Source organism: Pyrgilauda ruficollis, unplaced genomic scaffold, assembly GCF_017590135.1.
Source record: "Pyrgilauda ruficollis isolate IOZ18807 unplaced genomic scaffold, ASM1759013v1 scaffold68, whole genome shotgun sequence".
Classification (NCBI taxonomy): Eukaryota; Metazoa; Chordata; class Aves; order Passeriformes; family Passeridae; genus Pyrgilauda; species Pyrgilauda ruficollis.
The window spans coordinates 332640-344238 of NW_024528599.1; the positions used below are offsets into that span (position 1 = coordinate 332640).

Below are 11599 nucleotides of genomic sequence, written 5' to 3' on the forward strand. Positions count from 1 at the left end.
CACCCTGTCCTGCAGTCTGTGATATATACTTTATAATTTATACTTCATAAATAATGCTTATTAATAATGTGGACATCAAAATTAGGAGCCAACAACTGCCAGACACAGTATCTTAAGTATGGCTCCCTGCTTTGCAGTGGGAGTGTTCTGAGGAGAACCCACAGCACCCAGCTTCAAATGGCTGCAGTGCCCCTGAGGGTAGGATAGATGTGTCCTCACAACTGATCACATTTCATTACAGGCATATGCCAGCAGTTCAACAAACAGCAGCAAATTAAGGTTCCTTAAAACACCATTATCAGTTGCTAAACTGCTTTGTGTTATTGCAAGAATGGAAAGTAAATTAATAACATCATAAACATTTTCTGCTGGAAAAAAACATTGATGACAATACAACTCAGTCTTCAGAGCAATTGGAGTGCTGGAAAAGCACAGCTTTGGCAAAGTTTGCACATCTTATTAAATTCTTAAATCCAGTTCTGAAAACAACCTGAGATGGCCCTTGAGGAAAAGCAAATATGCATCACATGTTCTTAACAAAAAATAACCTATGACTAACTTCATTACTTATGCAGAGGCCACACCATAAGCTGCAGCACCAGACAATGCTGCAGGTCCTCACGTAAGCAATCCCATGCCAAAAACCAAGTGAGTTTCAGCTGCCCAAAAAAGGAGCTATTATGGTCTAATTAATTTCTTCACACATTGTCTTAAGTACAATGGGTGCTTAGCAAAAATAACAATTTTTAGTGTAAACCAGTTATGAGTTCTTCCTCACACAAACAATCCACCTGCCCCGTGGTTTGCTTGTCCCTGCACAGCTGTTTATTCTTGAAACATCTGACACCTGCAAATGATCCACCTCCCCACACTTTGCTCTTGCATGGTTGAAATTCAGCCCTGTTCAGACATGCACATTTTATGGGAGAAGTGCTAGGACACTGTAGATACATCCCACTTCCACACAGCCTGAGCCTGCTTCCGAGAAAGGCAAGATTGTGTCTGTTCCCTCTGCAGTGAAAAGGGGTCAACATGCTGGTAGCACAAATGCATTTGACTTCTTGGAAAGAAGCACATTCTGTAGTAGATTCCAGAACTAATACTTTTATTGTGCCACATAGAGTGTTCTCTCTGTAACTCAGCTGGATATAAAGGTTGTCTTTAGTGATGCTGATTTTCAGCTGCTACATAGTCATGTTCCAGTGATGAGTTTCCCTATATACTTAAAATGTCAGAAGGTTTTAAGAGAACTAATCACAAACAAATCTCTGTATAATTTCTACACCTTTGACAAGCTGCGAGCACATAAATATCAAGTTCCTAGACTTATTATGTAGCACAGTGCTACTGCATGCACATTCAAAAAAAGCACTCAAGAATTGTCAGAATAAACAAACTCAATCCTTTTAAAACATTTTTAAACAGCAAGTATTGCAGCATCCTTAAACTGCTGAGAAGAACATTTCCATACATTAATGTCTGATACAATAGGTATAGGCAGTGTTTGGTCGAGGTTCAATGCATCTGTGACAAAGCATGTGTATAGGTTTTATTACTGTGGCATGGCAGTTCAGCTCTCACACCTCACCTTCTCAGGCATCACACATTTTTATCAGTTGATACAGCAAACTATCCACTCTGCTAACAAACTACACTTAATAAAACTATAGTAGTCTTGGTTTAAAACATCAGTATGTATTACTAAGCGGCACATGCCTTTTCGATGTAAAAATCTGCTCTATTACAGGTGGGCCAAATGCCGCAATACATCCATCAGCCTACTTGCAGAACTTCCATGATTTATTTGTACACAGTCTATTTCAACTGAAGGATCCAGCACATCAAGGGACTGTCACATCTTTTATTTAAATAAAATCAATCCAGAAAAAGCATAATATCTAAACCTAATAAGCATTCTTCTTGATCAACCTGAAGGCAAGAAACACAGATGCAGATAGAGACAAATCCAGAATTTGTGTGCAGTTTCTGGCAGTTCTGTTTCAACAGCAGCACCTGTACTACAGCAGTTCACACAGCAGGAAGTGAAATAGTGGAAAGGTTATGGAAAGGTTGCACTTGCTGTCTCATTTAGGTCTGCTAGTCCTGCCACAGTCCTTCCTTCCCTTCTACAGCCTCTGCAAATACAGTATGCCTGATGTTTAAAAATAAAGCCACCTCTAAAAAAATTGGAGTTAACAATCAACTTAAACTAAGTTGAACTGCAAAAAAACAATTATATCAAAATGAAATTTGTTTCCATATTTACTAATGTTGAACTACTTTGTTAAGAAAGTTGCTTAGAATGTGAGATAGGAGAGGTCAAAGTCACTTAACAACCATTATCCACTTCTCCTTAACAGAAAACCAAGGTTAAATCATTTGCTCAGCACCCAGTTTTGTTTCTTCTTCAAGACAGCATCAGTGCAAGACAGAGGACACACCTTTCTCACCTTTTCATCTTGTGATGGAAAGAAGTATGTCTAAGCACCCCCTGGAGCGCACACGTTGGAAGATAAAATCTTGTGCTTACAAAATTCTCAAGATATTGTGATGCCTCGTTTTCTAGTTAGCATGCTTGAGGTAAAATGGCAGCCAGGAGTATTACCTCCTACAGTGGCTACACGTTGGAAGATAAAATCTTGTATAAAACTACAAAATTCACAAGATATTGTGATGCCTCGTTTTCTAGTTAGCATGCTTGAGGTAAAATGGCAGCCAGGAGTATTACCTCCTACAGTGGCTTCTGCCATTTCCTGGATGTCACAACTGAAATCAGTTGTAAAACATCTGTTAATTTATCAACAGCCACAGGAAGCAAAACAGAAGGAATATAAAGGTGCCAATCTGATAGCTCCAGAGCCATTCACACATACCCTGAAGGAACCATCTTTGGCAAGGCCAGAGAAATCCACAAACCAGGATGCTTCTATTCACTTCTGCCTCCCAAAAGCCACTCAGCTTTAAGCTCCTCCCAAGATATGGCAACAGCCCCCATTGTTAAAGCCTTGTTACAGAACAACTGCCCCAAGTTCACTCAGTACTGGAAAATCTGTATCAAACTTACTCTCCTGCTCCATCACAGCCCATGCAGATACCAGATAGGGCGCTCACGGTTTTAAAGACTACTTTCTATTCGTGTAAACCTTTCAGAACCTAAGTACCTTGGTAAAAGGGTTTCTCATTTCTTGGTAAATACCAGAGCAGTACCTTGAAAACAGTTTCCTTTCAGAACAGCTCTGAAATATAGGCTGTTTTGTTTCCACCTATAGTTTTCAGCACAGCCGCTACTGGGACTAAGAATACACCACCTTCTCTTCATAAACCCATTACTTAAGCTCTCATTACACAGCTTGCAAAATGCTTCCTTAGAAGGCAGAGGAAATTAATTTAAAAAACCTTGAAAATCATAAATCTAACTGACCTTTAGATTTTGACTCTAATTACCCAGGAAGATTTTCTGAAACCTCACAAACTGCACATTTTTGCTTTTTCTCCCACTCTCCATCCACAAAAAAAAAAAAAAAAAAAAAAGGCAATTTTGTTCCCCAGAATTCTGCAAATCTAAAAAAACCTAAAATCTGCCCAGGCATTCTCCCCCAAAAATTTGAAAGCTTCCATCTACAGGAGCCATAACTGATTTAAACCAAGGATTAACCATTCCCCTGTCAATTAAGACATTATTTTGGTAATGCAAAGATTTATTTATCAATTTCCATGCATCCTGTCAGACCAACTGAAAAGAAAGATATTTACACAACAGTTGAAATACACAGTATTTGCGTTTCATACAAGCAACTACATGCAGCCTGTAGTAAATTTTCCATGCAGTATTCAGATACCCCTCCCACTGCTACATAATTCCAGTTAAAAATGCCAACATCTGTAATGTTCCCACAAGAGTTTCTATACCTGAGGTTTAATATATCCTTTCAAGAGGAAGTCTGCAATTAAAAGCCACATACATAAGCCTATTTAAAGGTTGTCATTCCAGTTGCAAATGGCTTGCTTCCTTTGAAGGAAGATCTGATCTATTCTCCCTTAAACCAGACAATACTTGCGATGGCTCCTCTTCAGAAGGACTGTCTGCCTTGTCTCCACAGTCATGCTCTTCATTTTCCTGTCTGGATTCCTCTAGAGCCAGACTCTCCAGTGTCTCAAGATTGTCAGGTGCTTGCCCAGTTAGCCTCTACAAAGGAAGGGAACACAGTTAATTTAACATTTTTTCTACTTAACTATGAAATAGTGAAATAAGACTCTGCATATTAAATTAAGCAAACTAATCATCTTAATTTGGAGGTCGTTGAAATAATGAAAACATTCCTCAGTTACAAAAAATCTTAATATACAAGTTCAACTCAAATTACTACCTCTTAACTTGCAAACCACATTTGCTTTGTTCAGTTTTTCTCAGGTTCTTCAGTAGGACAGGTTTCATCTCAGGCAACCTAAACCACGGGGAACTGGTTCCCAAGTTAAGTATTTACTACAGTACCCTACAAATTTAATTTTAGAAAAAAAACAAAATTTCAACCAATTTATTCCATTTTTAGTTAGAGATGATGAAGCTACATTAAGCTGAGATGAGCTTTAAGACCAGCAGTCTCTAGCACTTGATCAATCTAGAAGTTCCTCACCTAACCTGATCTAAGGAAGACAAACAGGACTGTAAAGAGGCTGGTTTTGAAGCTTCTGGTTGTTTGATGTATCCTTTAAGGCTCATTTAAGCCTCAGGAGGGAGTAGCTTACAACTAATAAGTGATCATAACTTTTGAGAAGCTGTAGAGAAGTTTCCAAGTACATTAGCTCAAGTCCTCAAACAATGTAATTTCTGCCCGTGGACATATCACTAACAAGCAGTACCCCCCACGTACCAAAACAATTCAAGTGTAGCAACACAGTCTTTCATGGCTGAACTAAACTGCACTAACTGAAACTAACTTGTCTTAGTCTAATTCTTGATGAAGTCCAATTCTTGATTAAACAAGTTACTTGCAATAACATTTTGTTTTGTTTCCACTTCCCAGTCTAGTCATTACAGACTCAAAGTATTTGCCAGGCACCCAGCTTCATATCCCAGCTTAATGAGAGCTTAATCTCTGCAAAAACAACCTGAAAGCCACAACATCAAGGTTCCATACCTATCTATGTATTTATCACAGCTTCAGAGGCTCTTACAAACAATCCACTCCTCCTAAAGGAGCCATGGAATTCGTGACACAACTACTTGCCCCAAGGAATTCTCAGAGGGAGCTGTTGGGAAATTTATGAGTTTATGAACCCCAGAGACTGCACGCAGCCCTTTTTGGGCAGTGAAACTGGCACTGTGCCTTGACAAGGAAACCTTGACCTTAGAGAGCATAGGGCTCCCTCTCACCATTCTACTTTGTGACTGTTTCAAGCTTAGTTTCTCAAAGGACACAGCCAGTACTACCAACCTATTAAGGACATGAATTTAAGTCATCCCAAAAAAGTGAAAAATCAACTCTTCCCTTATCGCAATCTCCAACATGCAAATCCTAATTCTGTTAAGAGAGTAGGTTGAATCTCTCCTTCTGAAAACATCCATCTTAGTACTCTCACTACTCCTATAGGTTCTAAGATGGGAAAAATTCATATCCTAGAAGGAGCTTTATGGCTCTAGAATTAGAGCAATTCTGCAGGGAACAGGTCAGAGCAATTTAAAATGAAGAATCATGTGAGCACATATAACAGAAGTCATGGTTCATTATAAATACCTTGGCTGGTTTCTCACTTTTTTGTTCTACAACATTAACTGAAAATTGCTTTAAGTACCTCAATCACGCTGGTCATATAATGCACATGCTCAGCAAGGGACATGAGCTCTTCGTTTTCTTCTTTTAGGCGGGCAATTTCACCATCCTTCTGCTCGATTTCTTTGTGCAACTGAGTTCAGATAACAACGTGTTAGAAGAGGAAGACAAGAGCCAGGTAACAGTTAGGCATCTTTGATTAGCTACCTTTTCATTTTCTTGAAGCACTTCATACAGAGCCTTCCTCCTTTCTTCAGCCACTTCTTTCCAATACTGAGACGAAGGATCTCCTGAACAACAACAACAAGGCTACAATAAGTCTGATTTCTTAAGAGCATCTTGAGATATCTAACTTGTATACAAGTATTCTTTTATCTGTGATACTAAAAACTCACTCCATATTCTATTTTCAAAGATTAATTGTAGAACTACAATTAGTGACCCAAGTTTACAGGAAACAGATCCTACACTGCATTAATGGCTGCACAGCGCCTTCAGGAGCTGCCTCAAGGATGGCAGGAGGCTCTGCAAGAACGGCCACGTTTGCCAACGCTGCTCTGAATGCGCACTTTGTGGAAGACAGAAGTGTTACTTCCAAGTCACTGTCCACACTGGGCATAATGGTTCTGAGAAACTGCGTACACAACACGCTGTGGCAAAACAGGCTTTCATTTCAACTTAATTATTAGTCACTGGAAAACTTACAGCCCAACCAAAATAACAAACTACAAGACTCCTTAACACTGCTGCACACAATTCTTCTCAGCTTCTGGTTGTCATGAACTCCTTCTTAAATACTAGACATCTGTACTTTATTTAATATAGAGGATAAGCATCATCAACTCCTGCTAGACATTACGAAAAACCCACAAAGCCCTTGTCTAAATGACAAAGGAAATATGTTTCAAGTAGCACTCCAACAGCAGCATAGCATTTAAAGTGCAAGAAAACATTTCAGGAATTACCACATACCTTTCATCATGAGATCTTCAGCTTGAATGACATCATTCTCATTCTCTTGCTCTTTGTCCACAGACACCTCAGCTTTACAAGCCTTTGAGGCAAATTTGTTATTCCAGAGTTTCCTTCTGACTGAAGATTTCCTCTGCATAAAACATGGGCAGGTTTAAGTTTAGAGGAACATCTCAGCCTACACAAAAATACAAACTTCTAAGCCTGCACACTCATGACTCCAAATAAGTCTCTAAGTCCTGATTTCTTCACATTATAGTTCTTAGTTTAGACACCTTCCTTAATACCCAAAGAACTCAGAAATTGCTGGGTTTTAATATTGTTTATTAGTACAACAATACTAAGCTTGTGTCATTCTAGTTAGCAAATTATATTTTTTCAAATATATTAGTTTTCAGTTAACAGCTCAGAAGCATTTCCCTATGACCAGAAATAATTCCATATCTACAGATTATCTTTTAGTTTATACCTCATGATACTAAGCTTGTGTCACTCTAGTTAGCACATTATATTTTTTTCAAATAGATTAGTTTTCAGTTAACAGCTCAGAAGCATTTCCCTATGACCAGAAATAATTCCATATCTACAGATTAACTTTTAGTTTATACCTCATTACGTCTGCCAACCAGGCTACCAGCTGCTGAAGGCTGGATCATTTTAAGAGTCGGTCTTCGGGCAGCACTGCATGTGCTATCTGTGAGGTACTTCTGAAAAGACAAAAATGGGTCAGACAGTAGCCACTCTTCTTTACATAAACTGAAAATTAGGACTCCACCATGCTTCCATTAAGGTAACACATAATTCATCTTCTCAAAAAAAAAAAAAAAAAAAGACACCATAGCCTATATTAAGGCTTTTGTAAGGAAGGGGATTTAATTATTTCTACCAGAGATCGATCTTAATCACATGAAGCTATGATCAATCCCTGCCTCTTAGGAAACATTTACCTTTCATAAAAGAACTTCAGCAGAAATACTATGATTAGATTTCAAGTCCAGTGACTTTAGCTGGACCTCTCAAACTGGAGTTTGAGAACAGCAGTCTCAGACCCTCAGGGACAGGGACAAAAGCGACTGCAGTTGCAAGGTTAGGTGGTAAAGGCACATCAGGCAGCAGCTGTTTTTGTGACCTGTGGACACCCCATCAAACAGTGTTCATTTAAACAGATGTGTTACTTTCATTATTCATTAAATGGATCAAAAAATTCCTTGCTTCAATCCAGACAGACTATTGTTTGGTCTAACCAGTATGTTTATCACCCTTGCTATCATGCATAAATGCCTCTTTCCTGCATCAAAGCGTTCTGATTGGGTTGGTTACACTGCCACCATGGGATAGCAAACAATGGCAGACAACCAAGCAAGAACAGCCAGGATACAATGCCACACGGGCGTGAGAAAGTCACCGATTCACACCGTACTTCACAGGACAAGAGCTCGCATTTCCCACGGTAGTTTCTGCCACCAATTATCCTACTGTTCCACTAAAGGACAAACATTAACTGCTGTGGGAACAAGAATCACACCGTGTGTCAGACACTGCTTGCTGTTACTTAGGATTAGAGTTAAGTATGCTCTGCCAAGAAATTACTGGCCAATACTCAAGTTAACCCACTGAAAGTGCAAAAAGCCACACCGAGCAATTCATACCCTAGAGACACTACGGGACGGACAAGAGTGCCATAAGTCAGACCTATCAATTAGCAATTTTCATTAATACCTGAAGCTTCCATTCCAGTCACTATGCCTCATCATACAAAATCTACTAGCCTCTATTTTATACTCTTTTGTATCATTCTGATTAGGGCCTACATTAAAAGATTTACCAAGAAAAGTTACTAAGGATTGTACCTAATCAGTTAACTCTTAAAAACCTAAATCGTTTAAGCATTTCCACCAATTCCAAGGCAACTATTATTCACAAAGGTGACTTTAGAAAGTGAACTGCCTGCTTGAATACTTCAGTTAAAAACACGTCCAACACAAGACAGATGGAACTCTTCAGAAATTCCCACCCATAAAGAACAGCCTACAAAATCCAACCTACAACCCCTAAGCATAAGCCAGACAGATTCAGTAAGCAAAGACACACAGTCTTTGACAAACAAACCAAACCAACCCTGAAAAATTAAACGGAGAAACAGTAAGCTCAGTGTCAAAGTAAAAAGGACTTGCTGAGCAATAGGAAAAAAAGTAGTCATAAGCACATATACCCAAGCAGGACAGCATGTTCCCAAGCCACAATGTCTGCCAACAGGTTACTCAAGCCAAATGGACATAAGCCAGGTGGAAGCACATTGCAACACATCCCTTTATATTCCTTCAGTGGACAGAGAAGCTTGTGTCACACAGAGAGGTGCTAGCTTCAAGCCCTTAAAGCCCATACCTCCAAAGATCCTGAGAACTTTTCTGTGGTCAATTTCTGTTTCATTTTGGTATTCATGAGATCAACTGCAATAGAAAAAACCACTAAAATTAATACAGCATCCCTCGACTCCTGAAGTTCGGGCAACACTAGTTGGAGAACATGACCATTTCGGATTATCAGCTTTCGTGGCTGCCTTAAGCAGTCAGCCATGCACGGCGTGGCCAGTAGGCCCCTGGAGAGCCCCTCCCGAGGCTGCACCCCAGACACGAGCGGCGGGAAGGCAGCGCCCAGCGCCGCCGCAGCGCGGAGCGGCCTTCCCGCAGCCTGGCGGGGGTGTCCCAGGCGCACACCCGGGACGGCTGAGGTGGAACTGGGCACTAATCCCCACCACCCCCCGGCCCTGCTCCCACCAGGCGAGCTCGCAGGGCTGGTGGAGGTGTCCCGGGCGCACAACAGGGATGGCTGCGAGGAACCGGGCACTCACCCAGGCCACCCCTGCGGCCTCGCTCCCGCCAGAGCTCGCAGGGCCCCTCCCTTCCCGCGCGCCGCCGCGGCCAATGGGGAATAGCGAGGCAGGAGCCCGCCAACACCCAAACTCGGCCACGGAACCTCGCGGCCCCAACCCGCCGCCGGTGGCGGCGGCTCAGCCGAGACGGAGAGCAGCGTCTTCTCGTCCTTCCCGCCCCTCTCCCGAGCGCTTCCCCCCTCCCTTCCCCCGCCGGCCCCGCTCACCGGCGGCCGCTCCGCACGCAGCACGCGCTCACACACAGCCACCTTCTCGCGGCGGCTATAAGGAGCGCGCGGGTGGTCACGTGAGGCGGGGGCGCTCTCCGAGCCAATCGCGGGCCGCGCTCCCCCCGCCCCGCGCGCCGAGGCCGGCGCTGAGGGGGCGCGCGCTGGCCTGCGGGGTTTGCTTGCTTCTGGCTTTTGGGTTTTTTTGTTTTAGTCATAAAGGAGTCGGGCCAGATCAGATTTAATCACGTCTCCGCTTATTCTCATCACTCCTGTCTAAACACGGTACAACCTGCAAAACCGGGGAAGAAAATTAGCATTGTTCAGCCACAATAACTGCTACACAACACTAATTTTAGGCACGATATAGACTACAGCTCTTATTAATTATGCCTAAGGAGTGCTCTTAAATTTGTTAGAAGCCACTTGACAATTATATTCTTGCAAATATTTCCACATTTATCTTTTATTTATAATAATAGTATCTTCTGCTGACTTGTGAAGAAACAGTTTGTCGAGTTTAGGACACATTCCTTACAATCGAGGTCTTGCAGAATAGCTATCAACATTTTTCCCAAGCAATATGATGGAGCTATTAGAAATTAGGATAATTACAGAGAGAAGTATTTATTTAGCCTGCTATTCTGTCCGTCTCCTGTTTGGAAATAAATTCTATGGCACTTATGAGAATGTTTTAAGTAGAATGTCACGGTCCAATGAAAGCAAGAAAGGCAAAACATAAAAAAAGATTCATTAGGAAATCTTTAAACAAGGATAAGGAAATAAAGCTGATCTCTCTTGTTCAGTGTCTCATTGACCCATTTAAATTTTCATTGTGCACAATATCCTTTGGCAATTACCTCTAGAGCTCAAATAACCTTTGGTCTGAAGAACACCGTCTTTTTATTCCTTTTTATTTTCTTTGAACCTGATTCCGATATTGTCACTTGATGTCCCGAGTCCCTGTACTGGAAGGAACAACAAACAACCTGCCCTCATCTAGGCCACTGTTACATAGAATGCTCTCCAGTTGTCTTTCCCAGGACTATGTAGCTATCCCTGACATGAAAGCTTTTCCATCTTCCTGCTCTTTTGTGAACTGTCTGGCAATTGATTGCCATTGCTGAACACTGGGCTGGCATTTCTGTGGAAAAATCTGCCACGGCTCTGAGATCTTATTCTTGAGTGATGGCCAGTTCAAAGTTTGTCATTCAACATGTGAAGTTAACATATTTTTTCTTATGCATATTCTTTGATGCTTATCTGCATTGAATTTCATTGCTCTATTTGCCCATCACTCAATTCCATAATGTCCTGTAGTTTTTCAGTCAGGTCCCTTCTTGTTATCTTGAATACTACAGTATCATAAGCAAGCTGTCACCTCAGTAAGCTTTGTCTTCTATACAGCAAATGAAAATAACACATGCAGAAACATCTTCTAAATTAACACTGTTCTGTTACAGTACTAAAAAAAAAAAGTTCATGCTCTTAGGTTAGTTTAATTCTTGTTGATGCTGGAAGAAAATTTGAAATTTCCAGGTTTCAAAACACCAGCAGATATGCGTAACTGGTTACATATGCACACGAATCCTACCAGCATTGAATGTCCTTTCAGAAAAATCTCGATAAAGGTAGTGCCTATATGAGCACAACATAAAAACATTCGTATTTTTACATTTTATGTTTTCTTATACAGAAATTTTAAAATCCAGTAAAAAACTATACAAAACATTTAAATGAGAGGCATGCATACATTT

General features: G+C 41.0%; 1 protein-coding gene across 3 annotated transcripts; it reads right to left on the bottom strand.

The window, feature by feature from the left end:
• Positions 1-3680: 3680 nt before the first annotated feature.
• GMNN (geminin DNA replication inhibitor) lies at positions 3681-9902 on the bottom strand. 3 transcript variants are annotated; one of them, XM_041484835.1, is made up of 7 exons: positions 9843-9902; positions 9129-9193; positions 7352-7450; positions 6744-6876; positions 5979-6061; positions 5794-5904; positions 3681-4186 (listed from the first exon to the last, which is right to left on the bottom strand). In XM_041484835.1, the coding sequence occupies exons 2-7, from the start codon at positions 9183-9185 to the stop codon at positions 3983-3985; spliced, it is 687 nt and encodes a 228-aa protein (XP_041340769.1). In that variant the 5' UTR covers positions 9186-9193; positions 9843-9902; the 3' UTR covers positions 3681-3982. The 3 variants fall into 3 exon arrangements, with proteins under 3 accessions (XP_041340769.1, XP_041340770.1, XP_041340771.1); XM_041484836.1 differs by lacking the exon at positions 9843-9902 and adding an exon at positions 9521-9562; XM_041484837.1 differs by lacking the exons at positions 9129-9193; positions 9843-9902 and adding an exon at positions 7691-8813.
• Positions 9903-11599: the final 1697 nt, after the last annotated feature.